Source organism: Perognathus longimembris, chromosome 8 (assembly GCF_023159225.1).
Source record: "Perognathus longimembris pacificus isolate PPM17 chromosome 8, ASM2315922v1, whole genome shotgun sequence".
NCBI lineage: Eukaryota > Metazoa > Chordata > Mammalia > Rodentia > Heteromyidae > Perognathus > Perognathus longimembris.
The window spans coordinates 69,413,709-69,433,008 of NC_063168.1; the positions used below are offsets into that span (position 1 = coordinate 69,413,709).

Genomic DNA, 19,300 nt, shown 5'->3' on the forward strand with positions numbered 1-19,300 from the left:
GAGAAAGAGAGAAACAGACAAAGAGAGAGACAAAGAGAAGGGAGGGAGGGAGGGAGGGAGGGAGGGAGGGAGGGAGGGAGGGAGAAGTCAATGAAGGGGCTAGAGGGGAGGGAAAAGAGAAATAGGCTGTGTTGGGGGGTAGTAGGGCTCCAAGTGTTTGCATGTATGAAAACAGAGCAATAAAACTTGTTGTAATTGTCTTAGGAAGCAGGGAAGGGAGAGTCGTGGAGGCGGGTGAAGTTACTTGAAATGCACTGAACATGAGTGGAAATGCCACAATGAAATCCCCTCCATAACTAATGTATGCTCATTTAAACAAACAAACAAAAGGCACCTGTGGCTCACACCTGTAACCTTATCTACTCGGGAGGCTGAGAGCGGGGAATTGAAGTTCAAAACTGGCTCAGAGAGGGAAAGTCCATGAAACTGTTCACCTTCAATTAATCACCAAAAAGCCAGAAGAGGAGTTGTGGCTCAAGTGGCAGAGGGCCTGCCTTCCAGGTGGTTCCCAGGCTCTGAGTTTAAGCCCCAGTACCAGAACAGAAAGAAGAAAGAAAGGAGGAAGGGAGGGAAGGAGGGAGGGACCACCATATTCATTCTGCTCCTTACATTAAACCAAAGCTCCTGCTGTCTCTCTCTCTGGTACAGATGCTGGGACCTGCAAATAAAACATGGCAGTGAAGTGTGGACTCTGCAGTCCTGAAGTAAGATATGTGTTCTGAAGCCTGGGCTTTGGGATTGCCACCGGCGCATGGAGGGCCGGGGTTGAGGATGTAGCTTCCAGCTGTATCTGTGCAGGCCACTGCGCCCTGCACCCTGGACAGGCATCGCAGAACCACGCAGCCAAGAGAGGCTGAACAAAACCTGGGAAGGAGACAAGTTCTACCCAGCACATCATAGAGAACCTGACACATTGGCCGCCCCCAAGGAGCTAAGAACATGAGTAGAATCGCCTAGCTGTGTAGTCACAGCAGCCCTGACTAGAGCAGCTGCAATGACTGAACAGTGAGGGACCTACTTTCAGGTGAACTCTGAGGTCGAAAGGCAGGGAACAGGCTGTGGGGACCGGATGACTTAGTGCCTTATGCAGGCCCCATGTGTTGGTAGTGTGAGCTACCACTACCCAAGGGTTCCATTCATGGACCAGAGAACCGGTGAAAGTTTCCTGAGTACTTGGCCACACCTATCTGGGGGGGGGGGGGAGCCTGGGGGATACCATCCACCATACTGCTTCCTAGAGGTAAGCTGGAGCCAGTGATGGAGGAAAAGCGAAGAAGAGGGTGGGGGACCTCATCCATATCAGGACTGTCTCTACCCCATCATACGGAGACAGGTGCCATCAGACAGAAGGAGACAATTCCTTTTCCCGGAGTTGATGGAGCTGAGCCTGAAGTCATTGTATCAAGGTCTCTGTCACAGTACCAAAGTCTCATGTCTGTATGGCCCTGAGAACATTGTGGAAACAATCCCACCACTGCCAACAAACCAATTAAAAACAAAGCCAATTCAGTTAGATACAGAACTATCTAAATGCTACAGATACTTAGTAGATGCTAGGCTTGCACCTGACCACCTGAATGCCAGGGGAACTGGTTTAGAGGAGAAAATAAGAGTTCCACTGGGACAAGTTGATAACAGGTGCCTTAGAGAAAGTAAAGGAAGGAAACAATTGGAGCTGACAATATGGAACCTTTTTTCTAAAAGTATTAGGAACCATAGAGAATGTTGTGTCCAGCTTTACTATGGCCTGAGCATTGGTCCTGTCTCCCGTTTTATCTTTTCCTTTCCCTTCCCTTCCTTCTTTTCTCTCTCCCTTCCCTTCCTGTTTCCCTCCCTTCCTCCTTTTTCCTTTCCACTTTTCCTTTCTCATTAAAAACTGATGTGGGAGCTGGGAATATGGCCTAGTGGTAGAGTGCTTGCCTCATGTACATGAAGCCCTGGGTTCGATTCCTCAGCACCACATATATAGAAAAAGCCAGAAGTGGTGCTGTGGCTCAAGTGGCAGAGTGCTAGCCTTAAGTAAAAAGAAGCCAGGGACAGTGTTCAGGCCCTGAGTCCAAGTCCCAGGACTGGCCAAAGAAAAAACTGGTGTGAACTATTCTTAAAATACCATTCAGTAACATTTAAATAGATTCACAGTGCTAAGTAAACCATCATCCCTATTTATCCCCAGAATGTTTTATCATCCCAAAGTGAAACAATACCAAATAGTAACTCTCCATGCCTCCACCCCCAGATCATAACAATTTCTATAATACTGTCTACAAATTTGCCTATTGTAGACATCTCTATCCACCTCAAGTACAAATGATAGAATATTGATCCTTTTGTGTGTAGCTTACTTCACTTAACACAATGTTTTCAGGGTTTATGCCTGTGTAGAATGTGTTAGAATTTCCTTATTTAAAAAGGCTGCATAGCATTCCACTGAGTGTAGAGGCCACATTTCGTTCATTCATTCAGCCAGTAGCAAACATTTGAGTTGTTTTCCTGTGTTGGCTGCTGTAGATGGGACTACTATGAACATTGGAATACAAATGTCTGTCTGAGCCCCTGCTCTGGCTTCCAGTCTAGAAGTGGAATAGCTGAATTCTAAGCTAATTCTGTGTTTACTGTTTTGAGGAAGGGTCTGCAATGGTCGGCACCTTCCCATCAGCATTTGTTATTTCATTCTTTTGTTTTGTTTCTTTTTGTTGTGTTTCTAATGGCCATCTTTCTGGGTGTGAAGTGGTATCTCCCCATGCTTTTGTTTTACATTTCCCTAATAATCTGTGGCGGGGAGCAAAGTTTCACATGCTTACCAGCTATGTGGGTGTCTGTTTGGTCCACTTTTGAATTGGGTAGTTTGTGAGGTGACTTGCCCCTCCCCCTGCCCCGGTGGAGCTGCTTCAGTCTGCAGGGCAATGGAAGGCTTTTTCTTATTCCAGCCAAAGTGGCTTTGTAGACTCGAGCAGCTCCGAAGAAACGAGGAGCCCATGGTGAGCAACACAACTGGTTTTTATGAGGGAGTAAACTACTATCCCCAAACTGACTCGTTTTGATTAAGACAAAAAGAAGGGGGAAAAAAGAACATCAATCCACTCTAAACCAAGTGACCCTCAGTTTTATGTGTGCATTAAATCATTTTAGGGTATTACAATGGTTGTGCTAGAAAGAGTAGCTTTTTTAAAAAAATTGAAAGTGGAAAAGTCCTCAACTGTAACACAATAACCGCTCTTTTTCTTTTTTCTTTCTTTTTTTTTTACAGAGAGGTGTCATTTATGCATCATTTACTGCTTGCCCATTATGTACACAGAACACTCTAGAAGATGCAAAAATACACTAAGATGAGAGAGCTCCTTATTCATAATAAGAGATAACCTCAAATACCATTATAAACAGCAAGTAAGAGCATCCACACAAGATCTAAGTGATTATCTTAAAAAACCAGGAGCCATAGTTTTGTGTGCTGTGTGTGTACATAGAAATATCTAGAAAGATTTTTTTTTGAATACTAGCTATTTCTGAAAGGTAAATTACTAATGATATTTTCATTCTTTGGAATATTGTACTAATTTTTACATAATGATCTTGGTAGGAAAGTAAGAAGTTATTTTCTTTTCTATTTTTTAACCACAAAAGAGTGTAGGAAAAATGCTGGATGAATTTAGTACGCTTTCTGCAAATAGGAGTCTAATGATTTGCTAAGAGGTTGTCTTAAGCTGGTACCTAGAAGACAGGTAGGAGGAGGGCCGAACTAAATGTAAGGTGCAGGAATGGCCAAGGTTTGAGATAGAAGAAACTCTACCAGTTTGCCTTGCTTAGCCTAGCCCCAGACCCCCCGAGAAACTTGTAGGTCTTTTGGAAAGCAGGTCTAGTGGGTCTTTCACAAGTTTTCATGGACTAGCCATGTCGCCAGTTCTTCCAGGTTACGAGACCTCATGGTTCTTTTGGTCTCAGGCTCTCTGCTGGTTCCCCACCACCCAGTCGACCTGTTTTACCCGCTGTTCCAGGATGCCTATGGGCTCTGAACACATCCTCCACTTGCATCCCGACTGCCCCTCTGCACACAAGACTTCCCTTGTCTCCCCACCAATCCTTACTCACCCCAAGGCCATCCCACATTTTCCTCCCTGATCCCACATTCTTCATCTTATCCTTCCCGTGATGGGCAGTCTTCCCACCTCCATTGTACCTCTCTAGCAGGGTTGAAAGCATGGGTTTCTACATAGCATGGTTCAATACGGCTGTGGAGATTGCAGGGACGTAATTGCATTTCTACTAACAGGATTGATTGTTCTGTGCTTAGGCAAGATGTTGTTGTGTTGCAAGCAAATTGGAACCGGGAAGGCTGGGAGCCCCTTCTTCCCCCAGGCTGCCCCCCTTCTCTACCTGGACCGCTTCCTGGATTCTCTACAGGCCGGCTTCCCCACTCCATCTGCACATTAAAAAGTTGCTAAAACAAACTCCAGACCCTTTGTCCCTTTCACTAACCCTATGCGCATGGCATTAACATGACAGACCCTGTACCCTTCAGGAGGCCATGGACTGAAGATTCCCTTCTCTGTTTTTCAGACTCCTCCAATACCGAGTCTCCAGATTTACAAGCCGATGCTAACCTAGTTAACAGAAGGTTCCCCCCCCCAAAAGCTGAATACATGTAAACACCTCTTTTAAAGGCCCCTAAAGGGTCTACTTAACTTCCATCCTCTTCCTTTTGTAAAGAAATTCAGTCTTCAAATCTTGAGGAATGTCTCCCAGCACCCCCATCTGGCATTACCCAGATGTCTCACTGCCAAGGATGAGGGGAAGCCCACCTCAGGGAGCAAGCTGAGATGCCCCGGGATGTGCTCCAGACACTATTACCTCCAAGTTCCTGACCCAGAGAAACAACCCAGTAGATTCTCCCAAGGAACAGCACCCCCCCTCCCCCCCCAATCCAGTGAAGAAGCTTTCTCCACATTCTTCCCTGGCTTTTCTCTCCCACCCTGGGGTGGTTTCCTTTGACAATTGCTTCTTTTGTGGCCCCTTGCAAAGACCCAAGGAAAGAGAGAGACTCAAAGAAAGCTAGATGTAAAGGATGGTTGCTAGCATCATTGTTATTATTATCATGGTTTAGATGAGATCTAAATAATGAGAGGGAGCAGGTCACTGGGATATTGGTTCCTGACATTTGTATGGAGACCCAGCCCCCCAACCCTCACTGCTGCCCAATTAACAAAGTAGTCATTTCTTTTCTTTTATTGGCTTCTAGATCTCAAATCCACCTGCTCCCACATCAAGACCAGAGTTGCTCTTCTATCTTGGGTAGAGAGAGGGTCATAGACTTTTCATGGCTTGACTGAATTTTAATGTCAGACCTCTTGGAGGTCTGTACCATAGAATTTCAGAACCCCGCCATCCCCTACCCCTCGTGGCCTGGCAAAGCTGCCAATACTGAAGCATGAAAAAGCAAGCCCAGCTAGATGGACACAATGTCTCAAGCCTGTAATCCTAGCTATTCAGGAGACTGAGACGTGAAGATCACAGTTTAAAGCCAGCCCAGACAATTAAAGTCTATGAGACGCTTATCTCCTATTAACCAAGACAGAAGTGGAACTGTGGTTCAAGTGGTAAAATACTAGCTTTGAATTAAAAAAAAAAAATCTCAAGGACAGCACCCAGGCCCTGAGTTCAAGACCCCAGTGCTGCAAAGGAGGAGGAGGAAGGGGAGGAGGTGGAAGAAGAGGAAGAAAGAAGAAAGCAACGAGGAGAGAGAAGAATATAGAGCCCTCTCTTCCAATGCATCAGAGATTCTTTCCCATGACCCAGAATGTTCAGTTTGAAAATCAGGAAATTCAGGTATCAGTCACCCTAGAAAAAGAAAAACAAAAGTACATTCCCTCCTCCCTCCCCCAAAAAACCACATAGAGTGTTAGTGCACAGAGTGTTAGTGAGTATATAAGCATTTTATAGCCATTTCCACACCAATTAGCCAGCTCTCAGCATCCCAAGCCTCCAGTGAAGCTGGAGCTTAATGCGCACTTGGGCCAAATGCTGTTTCTTTTTTTCCAACATTTTCATCTTGTGGTTCTTCAAAGTGGGCAAGGCAAAACTCTCCACAGCTGCCCAACCAGCAGAACCTGTGCCCACGGACAAGATGGCGGCCACAGGCAAAATGGAAGCCTCCACTAATGGTCAGCCAAAGATAATGGAAGCTCCAGCTAGCTGCAGTAACAAATTGGCATGTGTATTTTATTACAAAGAAGAATTACCAAGTGAGGTAACACCCCAAGAGAAATAACCCCCCAGAAGTGTCAAACGAAATGAATTCACAGCCATCCTGAAAGTTTACTGTTAAAGGCATCCAAGAAAACTTCCAAGTTCATTATTTTAATGAGAATATGAAGGAGGCGGGTTTGTGGTAGGATGATTTCCTTTCCAGATAAATTATAAAGTATTAGTTCAGCAAATTCAAAAGAAGGACCAATTCAGGATGAGAAAGATTTCTTTACAAGCTCAAATCCAATTAAACCACTTACAATAGTAAACTCCTGTCTGAACCCTGCCTTCCTTTCCAATAGAAGTGCATCTAACTCCAGCTCCAAAAGTTTCAAATCTCAGCTTGTGCTTTAAAATCCCCATTCTTTCTGGCTTAGGGCCAAAGAAAAGTGGCTAACCCAAACCAAGCAAAAACTCAAGGTGTTAGATGTCTGTAACCATATTCTGTTTTCATTTAAGTAACCAAATGAAACATTGGATAAACCATCTTTTTTTTTTCTAGCTCCATTTGAGACAACCTTGAATACCTAATTCATCTGCACAAATTGTCTCTTTTTATTGGTAATAATTATTAGACAAACATGGTCCGACTATTGCAAAGATGTTAAATGTAATTTGTTGCTTGGGAAAATCCACTTAGGAATGAATCCTGAAAGCAAATAGAGAAATTTGTCCCTTATCCCAAAGCATACTGGACAAGGACCAAATGTGACAATATTTATGGTGATAGGAGTTCATAAAAGAGTAGGATGAAAAGAAAAAAAAAAAAGCAGGGTGCTGGGTGGCTCACCTATAATCCTCGGTATTCAGGAGGTTAAGATCTGAAAAATGCAGATCAAAGTCAGCCCAGGGAGAAAAGTCCACCATAAAACTCGTACCTGTAGGGGCTGGAAATATGGCCTAGTGGCAAGAGTGCTTGCCTCGCATACATGAAGCCCTGGGTTCAATTCCACAGCACCACATATATAGAAAAGGCCAAGAAGTGGTGCTGTGGCTCAAGTGGCAGAGTGCTAGGCTTGAGCAAATGGAAGCCAGGGACAGTGCTCAGGCCCTGAGTCCAAGGCCCAGGACTGGCCAAAAGAACAAAAATAAATAAATCAATAACTCTTACCTGTAGACACAGAGCCAGAGAGAGCGAGAGAAATGGAGACATGGCTCAAGTAGTAGAGCACCAAACTTTAGCAAAACAGTTAAAGGATAGTGCCTAGACCCTGAGTTCATGCCCTAGTAGAGGCTCCAGCAACAATAACAACAAAAAACAAAGCACACGGAATCCAGCTGATTTCTGGCTTCGCTGAGTTTCCTAGCAGGCTTTCCCAAATTCCTGCTGAAAACTTCAGGCCTTCTAGAATGCAAAAGAATGCCAATTTTGAGTTGTCTCTTCAGCATGAGGCCCGTTGCAAATCCCCTCTATTTATCTCATGGCGCACAGGCTGCATGCATGCCCCCCAAATGCATGTTGTCCCAGGGGGTGGTCCGTGTGCTTTGACCATAAAAAGGCTCTGTTACTTCTCCTGGTCAAAGGTTTCAGGATGAATGTCTTGTAGCATGATACATCAATATCGAAAGAGATCAGGTGTCCCTGATCAGTGGCCTATGAAGAGATTTCCTTTACAAGTAAGGGAAACTAATAAGCCATTGTCCACGGCAGAGATGTCCTTCCCCACTCAAATTCCTGTCTTAAAACAGACTTCAATGCTCACATTCATTTCTTTCCAAGGTATCCATTTTTTTTTTCTTATTTTGTTAGCTTTTCTGTAAGGCTTCTTTAGAGGAATGGGAATCTGAAATGTTCTTGCTAAGCTCCAACTTGTGCCTTTGTGTTACTGGTAAATATTTTTTAAATGTTCTGTGCCATACAAACCTCCTAAGGAACAGAAAGTCCCATCGACACCCAATCTGGTTGTATAACAGTCTGAAGTGGTACCTGTCAGAGACCAGACAGGACCGTAGGTGATGAAGTCAGCCTGTTGCCTTCTTCCTGTCTAACCTACAGCCTGGGAGCTGAGTGTGGAAGTTGGATTCAAACCCAGGGACTCTCGCTCTAGACCACACTCCATTGCTTCCCTTTGGGAGGAGGGATAAAATGAGAAATAATTTACCAAAGGAGAAGAAAAGGATGTGTGCAGAAAGGATGAGTTCTGGGATCTGCCACCCCGCAGTGCCCATCGGGTACTTCCCTCCTGGCTCTGCCCAGGCTCAGGCCCTTCCCTGTCTTGTCTGAATTCTGTTCTCCTCCTTCACGAGGCTCACCGCCATATTGGTGCTATTAAACATCCCTGCCTATTATGTTTATTTGCATGATCACTTTCTCTCAGACTATAAGCCACAAGATAGCAAGAATCCAGGGGCATTTAGCTCTGGTGTTACCTATATAGCCAGAATTGTGTCTGATAAGTATTTGTGGAGCAGGGAGAGAAAGACAGAATGCCCATTAGCAGACATTCTACCTTCCCACTGAAATGAGAGATTAACTAGCTGTTTTTGTTTTTGTTTTTATCAGTTGTGAGGCTTGAACTCTGGGCCTGGGCGCTGTCCCAGAGCTCTTCCGCTCAAGGCTAGCTCTAGACCACTAGAGCCACAGGACTTTCATTTTTTTGTTTGTTTGTTTTGGCCCGGTTAATTGGAGATAAGAGTCTCACAGACTTTCCTGCCCTGGGCTGGCTTTGAACTTTGGCCCTCAGATCTCAGCCTCTTGAGTAGCTAGAATTATAGGTGTAAGTCACCGGCTTCAGCTTGTTAGGGTTTAAAAATATGTAACCACAAGCCAGGCACCGGTGGCTCCTGTCTATGGTTCTAACTACTCAGGCGGCTCAGATCTAAGGATTACAGTTTAAAGGCAGCTTGGGCAGGAAAGTCCATGAGACTCTTGTTTTCAATTAACCACCAAATAGTATAGAATGACAAGACCAGAAAAAAAGCTAAGGGACCCTGCGCAGGCCCTAAATTCAAGCTTCCTCACAGGCACAAAAATAAAGACAAATAAAAAGCCACTGCATGAGTGAATGGAACCCAAAGCCAGAACACCCAATTCACTCACCTTTAGACTGTGACCAGCTGCTCCATAGCCCCGAAGGATACAAGAGTCGCAAAAGTACAAACGCTGGGTAACATCTGCAGTACCCACAGGGCAGAAGGCATTACAACCACTGTCACTATGAGTACAAGTGTCTGAGTACCCTCAGCCTAGTGGGAGATCAGGGAACTCTGTGTGTGTCTGTGTGTGTCTGTGTGTGTGTGTGTGTGTGTGTGTGTGTGTGTGTGTTGTTGATATAAGGTAAATTATCAGAGAAGCCTTATTTTGAAGGATAAAATCATGGAGTCTATTAGAATGCTAGTCATCTACAGGCAGCCAATTGTTACAAAGGCCTGCAGCCCATAAATGCCCTTAACACTGTTAGGAAATAGACCAGAGAGGAAAGAAAGAACAAAAACAATACCAACAAACCAATTCAGCTCCAATGGAGAGCTGACTTGGGATGCCATGGTGACCGGAGACAAGCCAGGAAACAGAAGACAGGACAAACATGGAGAAATGTGGCATGGTATAATGGTGTCTCTGAGCTGATCTGACCCTAAATAGGGTCTGGTCAGGGGGCAGAGTCACAGGAAGCTCCCAGTCCCAAGCACTAGATTGATAGGTTCAGTAACCTATAAGCCAAGTGCCCACCCTTGTCTCCAGGAATTCAGGAACACCCATCACCTGGGGGTGGGACTTCCCTTCCTCTAGGAATTCAGCACACCCATGAAGACAAGATGCCAGCTCTTATGGCCAAGATGATGCTGGCCAGACCTGACCTCCTTACTTCAGTGTGTGTGTGTGTGTGTGTGTGTGTGTGTGTGTGTGTGTGTGTGTGTGTGTGTGTGTGTGTATGCGCGCACGCGGCTCCTCCAGTAGAGTCTAGCTCAGTCATTGGACCCCCTCCCATTCAAGTCTGTCCTGTCCCCCTTCTCTGCCTTCTGTTGGAGCGCCAGGCCTAACTGCTTAAAACTTCCCATAATGCCCCAGCACTTACAGGGCAAAGTACTGCACATTCAGATCCCAGTCATCCTAAGGACACGCCTCCAGTATATTTCACCCTCATTTCCTGAGGGCCCCCAGCAGTTCATCCCAGACACTCATGAACATCTAATGGACATGTTTTCCTATGTGTATTAGCCTGAGAGCTTGTGAACCTAGCCTGGAAGCAGACATGCTAGGAACGGAAATCTGCCTCCTGCCTCCCTCCTTCTATCCTGTAGGCATCTGCTAAGGCCTTGTCATCTGTCAGTCACTGTGCCAGGACCCAGAGCCATGCCCTCCTCAAGGTAGGATGTAGAAGACTAGAAGTGCAGGAGGGCAGCCCTTCCGTAGCCACAGGAGATCAAGAGAGCTAGCTGCTCAAGTGGGAAGAAAGAAGGGAACTGGTCCCCCCCCCCCCCCGCCCCCCGGCAATAGGGGATGGCTTCCTGGACTTCCTGGAGAGATGACACTGCCATTGCTGTTCAAGACTGAAAAGAATTTCAGCCAGTAAACGTAGATAAGCTTAGAGGGGAATGTGGTAAAGTAGTCAGAGACAAGCAGCAAAGAAGTACCAGGGGTGGTAGAGCTAGTGAGCCACTCTCAGCATTCTTGCCAGGCTGAAGCATCTGTACTTTGTCTTGTAAATGCAGGAGAATTATGTGGAAGGTTTATGCAGTTGTGTATTTAGGACTACTAGAGAAGTATGAAGCAGGTGAAAGGGTGAAAGGAATAGGAGGCTACGGTGGAAACGGAAGGAAATTACCTTGACCAGAGACCACTGGGCTGGTCATGATACAAACACCACTCCTAGAATGTCATTCATTCCAGGCATATCCCACCCTCTTTCTTGGAAATGAAGTAACTCACCATTTAAGCTGACTGACTTGTTTTAATAGGTGTAGTTTCTCAAAAGACTCAGGGCTGCTTATGGATTGCAGAGAGCTTTCTTTATGTTATTGAAATGACTGCCTCTACCTTCCACAGAAGTTTGTTATGTGACATGAAAAACATAAACAAGGCAGTTAGCCCTCTGAAACAAGAGATGATAGTGTTTAGAAGAAAAGCAAGAACCGAGCAGGCAAAGCAAAACCAGCATGGTAGGAATTGAAGTTTGATGGCCAAACAGTTCTCACTTTTTCCGTTTATGAACAGGTCTATTTCACCTGACTCACTCAGGTAAACCCATCTGGGGGGACCACAAAGAGGGAAATTTGAGTGATTGAGCTGGGCTACAAGAGTAGCAGGTACTGAATTAATTGGAAGTGTTCTGAAATTGAGTGATTTGGGGCCTTAAAAAAAAAAGGCATATAGACAGAAAGTGGGGAAAAGTACCTTCAAATGGGTTCACTATTTCCAAGACTGGAGATGCCAACAAATAGGGAGACCTAAAGGGCATTTTACCCAAGTTCAACATGGTCAGTGAAGAACAAGGATGTGCCAGGCACTAGTGGCTCAGGCCTGTAACCCTACTCAGGAAACTAAGTTCTGAAGATCACAGTTCAAAGCCATCCCAGGCAGGATAGTTCATAAGACTATCACCAGTCAAGCAGGAGTAAAGCCAGAAGTGGAAGAATGGCTCAAATGGTTAAGGTAGCTTTCTGCCTTAAGCAAAACAAAAACAAAAACAAACACAAAAGCTCAGAGACAATGCCCAAGATCTGAGTTCAAACTCCAGGATAGTATTAAAACACACACACACACACACACACCCCACAATGTGACCTGAAACCTCACAGCTGGTGGGGGCAGCACACCAGGACAAGTATCACAAGTCCAATGCCCACCTGCCTTAAAGTAAAAACTGGCAAAGCACACTGGGACCCACCTGGCCTGGGACCTTTCATTTGTCTGACAGCATGGCCAGATAGGCAAGGCTGTCTCATTCCTGGGCCTCCATTTTTTCTGTAAAGCTGAGGTAAAAACACTTTCCACTTGCAATAAAGAAAAACACTTTTGTTTCTAGTTGAGAGGAGTAGAGTGCCTCAGAAGCAAGAGATTACCTATTTCTTCCCCTAAAGAACCTCTCAAACTTCTGAGCAGGTAGCTGGCAATGCCCCTTTCAAGCTCTTGGTCCTAGTTGTCCTCCAGAACTTGCAGTTAATCCCGTTTCCCGTGGCAACCTAAACACCATCCTATGACAGGATAAGACTCTGCAACCCAGTGATGAGTCCTACCTACCTTGCTCTTCAGATTGAGTTCACTGAATGGAAGAACAACTCCCATCTTTGTCTTCTGCCCCAGGGCTTAAGACTAGATTAGAAGCTTGTGCTAGGTCCTTGAGTGAATTCCATCCATCACCACCCAAACTAAAAACTCCCAGTGGGACAAATGGTACCCATGTCTTGGTATTACTTCACAGTCTCCGTAAGGATTGGAATCTTTCTTGCTTAAATGTTGGCCTTCTACCCAAAGGCCAAGTTTTAAAGTGCTTGGCCACCTGAGGGCTAACCATGCAATTGGTTCTAGTTGGCCCTACCTCTCCCCTCCCCCAAATGTAAAAACTGACTGCAGAAAGATCTACTGAAAGACAGTTGGAGCTGATACCACCAAGGAAAACATTGAGTTGTATCATTGAACTGCTATTTATTTTCATAAACATGAGGTATTTCAAAGTGCTATAAGATGTAGCACTAAATATATACATTTTTTGAAGAAATTAAACACAGAACTTTCTGTTTACCCAGTTCTATGCACCAAACATGACAAATACATTAACAGGAAGAAAACAGGCTAGGAAAAAAAAAGGCATATATATATAGTAAATTTCTTTACAAAAGTTTCTTAGTTCCAAAAGTGATAAAGTAATATCTACTCAAAACTTTCACAACTCATTTTCATACGAAAATATAAGTATCAAATTTAGTCATGTATCAGCATTATACTAAAGTATACAGGCAGTGTAAGAATTAGTACAGTACATAACAGAGATTAACAATATATTTGTATACAAACATGCTCCTCAAACATTGAGGTATTATTATAGTACTTAGGTGTGAACTTCCAGTCTAATACCGGCCGCAAAAGCCACCTCATTTTACCCAGGTTGATAGAAAAGGCGGGTAGGTCACTAGTATGTACAAAACTGTCCCTAGGGGCATACATCGAGTGGCTTGCCCCTCAGTGGCATCTGCTGGAACTTAAGCACCATTGAAAAAAGAAGGAATGACGGTTTGTTTGGAAAACTCGGAAACCAACCAGGTGACTTCCACAGCCCCAGAGGCTCCCGACGACTGTGACTGTCACACATTTCCACGGGCTGTCACCAAGTTGAGATGGAGGAAACTGCCAAGAGCCACCACTACCACCCCAAGCCCCCTTTTTTTTTCCCATCTGGAGGCTCTCCGGGATCATCGCAGAATGACACACAGGTCCTGCCCCTAACCCAGATCCAAACAGCGGGGACCCCATTGGAAAGTAAACCAACATTCTTAATGTCAACACAATGTTTTAAAAAAAAAATGTGCAAAGTGGCAGTGACTGTCCATTTGGGGGGGAAGGGAGGGAAAGGTTTAGCAAGTCCGGGCGTGTTCAATTTTCTTTAGCAACTGCTGCTGTCTGGTCTGCAGCTTCTCCTTTTCCAACAGGAGCTGCTGCTCCTCGGCCTGCAGCGCGTGCACGTACTCGGTGGCCTTCTTCAAGATGACCACCTTGGCGGCCTTCTCGTTCTTCACCAGCTCGGGCACGTGGTCCCTGAGCGTCAGGAAGCTGGAGCGCAGGTCGTTGCGGCGCTGGCGCTCCAGGATGTTGTGGTTGCGGCGGCGCTCGCTGTCCTCCGAGTCTGAATTCCGCGGGCTCGAGCTCTTAGCCTTTGTGGGGACCACGTTCTTGAGGGGCCTCGGGGACACCTCGCTCTTGATCTTCTTCTGGGGAGGCGCGTCCTCGCTCTCCACGTAGGGGGACGGCGCCGCGTAGTTGTGCTGCTGGTGGATGGGGACGCAGCGTTTCAGGATGAGCTCGCCGGGCTGCACGCGCCCCAGGCCCAGGGCCGCGTTCTTGGGGCGCACGGTGATGGTGAACGTGGTGAGGGCCTTGCTGTTGGTGGAGGAGGAGGAGGAGGAGGAGGAACGCCTCTTCTCCACGGTGACCACGTCGATCTCTTCCTCCTCGTCTTCCTCTTCGTCATCCTCGTCATCTTTGGGGAAGAAGATGGAAGAGTTAATTCATCAAATCAAACGAGCATGCGCACACTTCCATACACCATTTGCCTGCCCCGTTCCCTAGAATAGGCAGGGGGTTTTGAATTGTAGATCTTGTCAACATGTGGGCAGGATGTATTTTATGTCTCTTTAAAGAGCAATAATAGATAAATAGACAGATAGGAGTGGGTGAGGCCCTGGGTTCCACCCTGTGTCTTAACTTTTGACACACTCAATCACAAGTCTTGTTCTGTGGACTTCGGCAAATTTCCACCATCACACTTCAGAAGCCTTTTTTTTTTTCCTTTTGGCCAAATGCATGGCTAACTCTGATCCCCCCCCTCCCCTTAAACAAAAGGAACAATTTAATTAACTCAGGAAGAAAAAAAAATTAACTTTTCTTCCATGAACATGAGTTCCATAGAGTAAGCAGTTTTCCTGAGCAAGATCAAATCTCAAAAGCAAAGCCCTAATCCACAGTAGCTACACACACACACCACACACACACACACACACACACACACCACAGGAGAGGCTTCTAAGCCACCAACAAGGGCAGTAAGGAAAAACGTGTAGCATCTTGTTGTGTGCCCTGCCCCCCCCCCAGCACACCTACTAACATGCTAGGGTAGAAAATTATTGTTTAAAACGCAAGCATGAAAATCAAAACACATCTTCTGCTTGATCTGATGGGGACCGGAAAGCTGAACAATTGTGGGATTTGTTCTAATGCTGAAATGTGAAGCTGCTCTAGTCTGGGTCCCTTTAAGCCAGTGTTTTGGTTTTCTGCCAAGAAGACAGCTGTTGGAAGGAAGTGCTTCCTCACAGAAAGCTGTCAAGGCACAGACATTAAAGGGGCAGAGCCATTTCCAACTGCAGGCTGGTCACCAAGTTTCCTTCCAGGAGCCTCCCAAAGGATCGCGGACCTCAGCTCGGGAGGAAATTGAAGCTTTACATCTATCCGTATTGTGAAAACAGCCTTTCAAGGTGGGGGAGGGAGGCAGCTCTTTGACAAGGGGTAGGGTTCAGTTTTTCTTTAACTCATCCTTATCCTACAGATGCAAGCCTACAATGCTACTTTATCAAAGAGTCTTCCCCGAATCAGAGCATTCCTGGAAGGGTCGGGAAGTGTCTTTGCCCTCACCCTTAGGGGCACTGGGTTACACAGAACACAAATCTCAAAAGTAGGCCTGGAATTCCCACTAGTAAACAAAACCAGGCCTCTCCAGTCTGGACACACCGGAAGGAGGAGGCCCCCCCCCCCGAGACTGTACACAAACCTGTTACACTTGCTGAATGGAAGGAGGGGTGTCCTCAACCCCACCCCACAGCCTTTCAGATCCCGGACCCGCCAGCTGACCAGGCACATCGCCACCTGCTGGCCATGCACCAGGAGCGAGTAACCCACCACCCACGGAGGAGTGGGGGAGGGGCCTGTGGTCTTTAGGGGGGCGGGGGGGGAATTAAAAAGGAAAGGGGTATTGGCCACCCGGGCAGTTTCTCTGTAACCTCTGGCTCCAAATGGGATTTTGCACAGCCTTTCTGCTTTTTCCGAGTCCGGATCTGAGCCAGTCTCTCTCCTTCCACCCTGGTGCTAACAACAGGTTTGCGTCTGGTGGAAGCACTCTGCAAACCTCTTACCGCGCTCCCCGCCCCACCCGGGTTAGCCACTAACTTTCCGGAGTGGAGGATGGGGTGAGGTCAGTGCCGGCTAAGGCAACCCCCCCCCCTCCCCAACTCTCCTCTTGCGGATGGAGAAGCTGTGGGAAGGTACTACGACCAGAGGCTTCCAGTCTCTGCCCTCCACCCTGGGAGAGAGCCTGGAGGAAACAGGACCTGTGTGGGGACCACCAGCATTGCAACTCCCAGGAGTCAAACCCCCAACGCTAACAAAGGGACCGAGCCCCCCACCCCCACCCCACCCCACCCCGCCCCAAGGAGTCGGCGCGCCCTGGCCCCGGGCGGTACGTACCTGAGTCGCTTAGGGTGTCCTCCCCGGAGGTGCTGAGAGCCTTGTGGTCCCCAGCGCTGGCGGGGCGGCCGCCGGGGCGCGGAGGGGCGACGGCCGGGGCGGGGGCCGGGGCGGCCCCGGCTCCCGCGGAGCCGGACGCGGTGACACCGGCCGGGGCGGCGGGCGCGGGCGCCGGCTCGCGCTTGGTCACCGGGAAGGGGAAGACCACCGCGGGGTCCACGCACTCGGCGGCCGGGTGGGCGAGCTCGGAGGGCAGGGTGGCCCCGGCGCGGCTGGCGGCGGCCGCCGTGCCGCCGTGCGCGCGGCCCGCGGGGCTGGGGGCGGCGGTTCCCGGGGCTCCGGGCGCGGCGGGGCCGGCGGCCGGGGCTCCGCGGCCGTGCTGCAGCTTCTCGCTCACGGCGCGCTCCAGCTTCTCGCGGGCGGAGAAGCCGCTCCACATGCAGTCCTGGAGGATGACGGGGTTGGGGGTGAGGCCCCCCAGCCCCCCCAGGCCGAACGCGTCCTCCTCGGCGGAGCTGCCCCACAGATCCACCTCCGACAGCATCATCTCGTTGGCCCAGTTCGAGGGCTCCGGGCTGGGCTCGGGGAAGGCGCGGCTGGGCGACAGCGGGGGCGTGGGCAGCAGCTCAAACTTCTTCCAGATGTCCTCGCCCGGGGGGGTCGAGTCCGGGACCCCGAAGTAGAAGTCATCTTCATCCGGGTAGAAGCAGGGCTGCAGGGAGTCGAACTCGAGGTCTGGGTTCTTGCAGATCATCCCGGGCATGGCGGACGTGACGGCGCACCTCGGCATCGGCTCGCCCCGGGCCGGCGACTGGACGCTGCTCTCCGCTCCGCTCTTTTTTAATACCGGGGAGTGGGTGGGTGGGGGGGTGTTTCCTTCCCGTGGGGAGGGGGGGCGCGCAGAGGGCGGGGACCCGAGCCAACCTCCAACACTGCAGCCGACAAGACACACCGGGAGAGAATGGGTGAGGAGCAGCGGACGGGAGGGACACTCAGTGGGCGCCCCTTCTAACCCCGCCCCCCCCCGAGCTTTCCAGCCGGCTCCTCACGCCTCCCCGCCTCTCCTCAACCCCGGGGCTCCCCAGAGGTGGCGAAGTTCAGCCCCGCGGCCCCTCTCTACCCTTTGTGTACCAGATGCAGGCGCTGGCACAGCCCGGCAACTTTGGGAACTGCCCTTTCCTTCCCACCCAGCCCTGCCTCGGGGCGGGTGGGCTCCCCCAGTTCAGGGGCAGCCCCCCTCCAACGCCAGGGCCAAGGGCGCAAAGCCAGCCCAGCTACCGGGCACGGGATTGGGGAGTTGGGACTCGCAACCTCCCCTTTGTACCAATGCATCCCCGGCGTGTGCAGACGCGAACGGGGCGAGGAAACTTTGCAAATGCCAAGCGCCCTTTCCGCCTCCCACCCCCCCCACAACAGAGGGCGACGACTGGCACCCGAATCGACGCGCCCCCCACCCCATGGGAACACATAAAGGCTCCCTGGCATTTCCCCGCTGCGAGGATACGACTCCTGCCAATGGCTCGTGCCGAAGGTACTCGCCACCACCCCTTTCTGCACCAACGACCACCTCTGCCAGGGAGAGAGGGCGGCTGCGCCCCGTCCCCGGGAAGGGCGCCGGGGCTCCACTCAGCTACGACCGCCGTGACCCAGATTAACACCGCGGCAGCCTCGCCCCGCGGAACCCACCCCCCTCCCCTTCTTCTGGGAGCACCCCGCTTGCAAAAAGAAAGAAAAAAAAAAAAGCACCCGGTTCCCCATCAGCGCAGGCAGACATGAAATATTCCAGGGCAGGGTGCATTTCTTTTGCGCTGGAGCCATTCCTCTCCTTTGGCAAAGACAGTTACATTTAAAAGGAGAGGGGGGGAAAAAAAGGACGAGGGCGGACCTCTTCCAGCCGGGGTGCCTCCGGGACTGAAGTGGCTTTTCAGGGAAAACCCCGAGATGGCTTTTTTGTTTGGGAAACAGCCCCAGTCCCCCCCGGGTATATTCGGGCGCCCGCTGCGCAAGCCGCGGTCGCGTCCCGGGCGGCGCTCGCCGCTCCCGGAGCTGCCGGGACGCCCGGCTCCTTCCTTACCTCCCGCACACGGCCGGCCGGGGATCCGAAGGCGACGACGCGGGGCTGGGGTGTCCGGGTGGGCCGTGGGGGCGGTGGCGGGGGTGGGGTGGGGGGGCGCACGGGCAGCTGCAGTCGGTGCGCGCTTGCGCCTGGCTAGCGTTTGCTCGGCTCCAACCCAGTTCCCAGGAGCCCCCAGCACCCACCCAGCGCGTCCAGACAGATGACTGTCACTGACTGCGCTTTGAAGCTCGGGGGATATTATTAACTGAAAAATCTGACACACCCGGGGGGCGGGGAGAGAAAGGGGGCTGTGGCTGCCCACGAGGGGGAGGGAGCACGGGAGAGGAAAGCGGCTTTGCTCCGCCCCCTTCATTTCCATAAAAATCAGGGGCGGCGCCAAGGTTTTCGCGCCAAAAGCCACTTGCTTTTCTTCTTTGCGGGGAGACAGGCTGCAAAGCTGGGTAGCCCCGAGGGCGCACCCCCACTTTCCCGCCCCCTCCACCCCCGTCTGCCCATTTGGACCCCGGCGTTGGCAGCCGGCTGGCACCCGGTGCACGCAGAAACCAGCTGGAGGCGAGCGCGCTGCAGCCAGTCTGGCTTGGGCTTGGCCATTGCTTGGCTTTTTCCTTTTCTTTTCTTAGCGGGCTCCGGGGTTTGTGCTTGGGGAGGGTAAACTGAGATTTCCCACCCAGCCTGCTCGAGGCCACAGGCCAGGCCCGGCCGCACGATGGGTTCCTGGGTGCTGCGAGGGTGGAAAGCGTCCGGAGGGAGAGAGGGCTCGCCCGGGTCCCGGGAGACCGAGGCCGGCTTCCAGTTCCGAAGGGGAAGAAGTCGAGGGGCGCCCCCCCTGGCTCGGAAAGAAACCAGTGCGGGCTCCCAGGGTGGCGCCGGGG

At 49.8% G+C, this 19,300-nt stretch overlaps 1 protein-coding gene across 1 annotated transcript; it reads right to left on the minus strand.

Moving 5' to 3' along the window:
- Positions 1-12,865: 12,865 nt before the first annotated feature.
- On the minus strand, positions 12,866-17,228 carry Mycn (MYCN proto-oncogene, bHLH transcription factor). The gene is made up of 2 exons (XM_048353621.1): positions 16,352-17,228; positions 12,866-14,375 (listed from the first exon to the last, which is right to left on the minus strand). The coding sequence occupies exons 1-2, from the start codon at positions 17,139-17,141 to the stop codon at positions 13,753-13,755; spliced, it is 1,413 nt and encodes a 470-aa protein (XP_048209578.1). The 5' UTR covers positions 17,142-17,228; the 3' UTR covers positions 12,866-13,752.
- Positions 17,229-19,300: the final 2,072 nt, after the last annotated feature.

Excerpts from the sequence above, each read along its gene's own strand:
- Mycn (XM_048353621.1), bottom strand. The coding sequence starts at position 17,141 with ATGCCGAGGTGCGCCGTCACGTCCGCCATGCCCGGGATGATCTGCAAG. Across the intron at positions 14,376-16,351 it reads GGACACCCTAAGCGACTCAG|ATGACGAGGATGACGAAGAG; the intron begins GTACGTACCGCC and ends TCTTCCCCAAAG.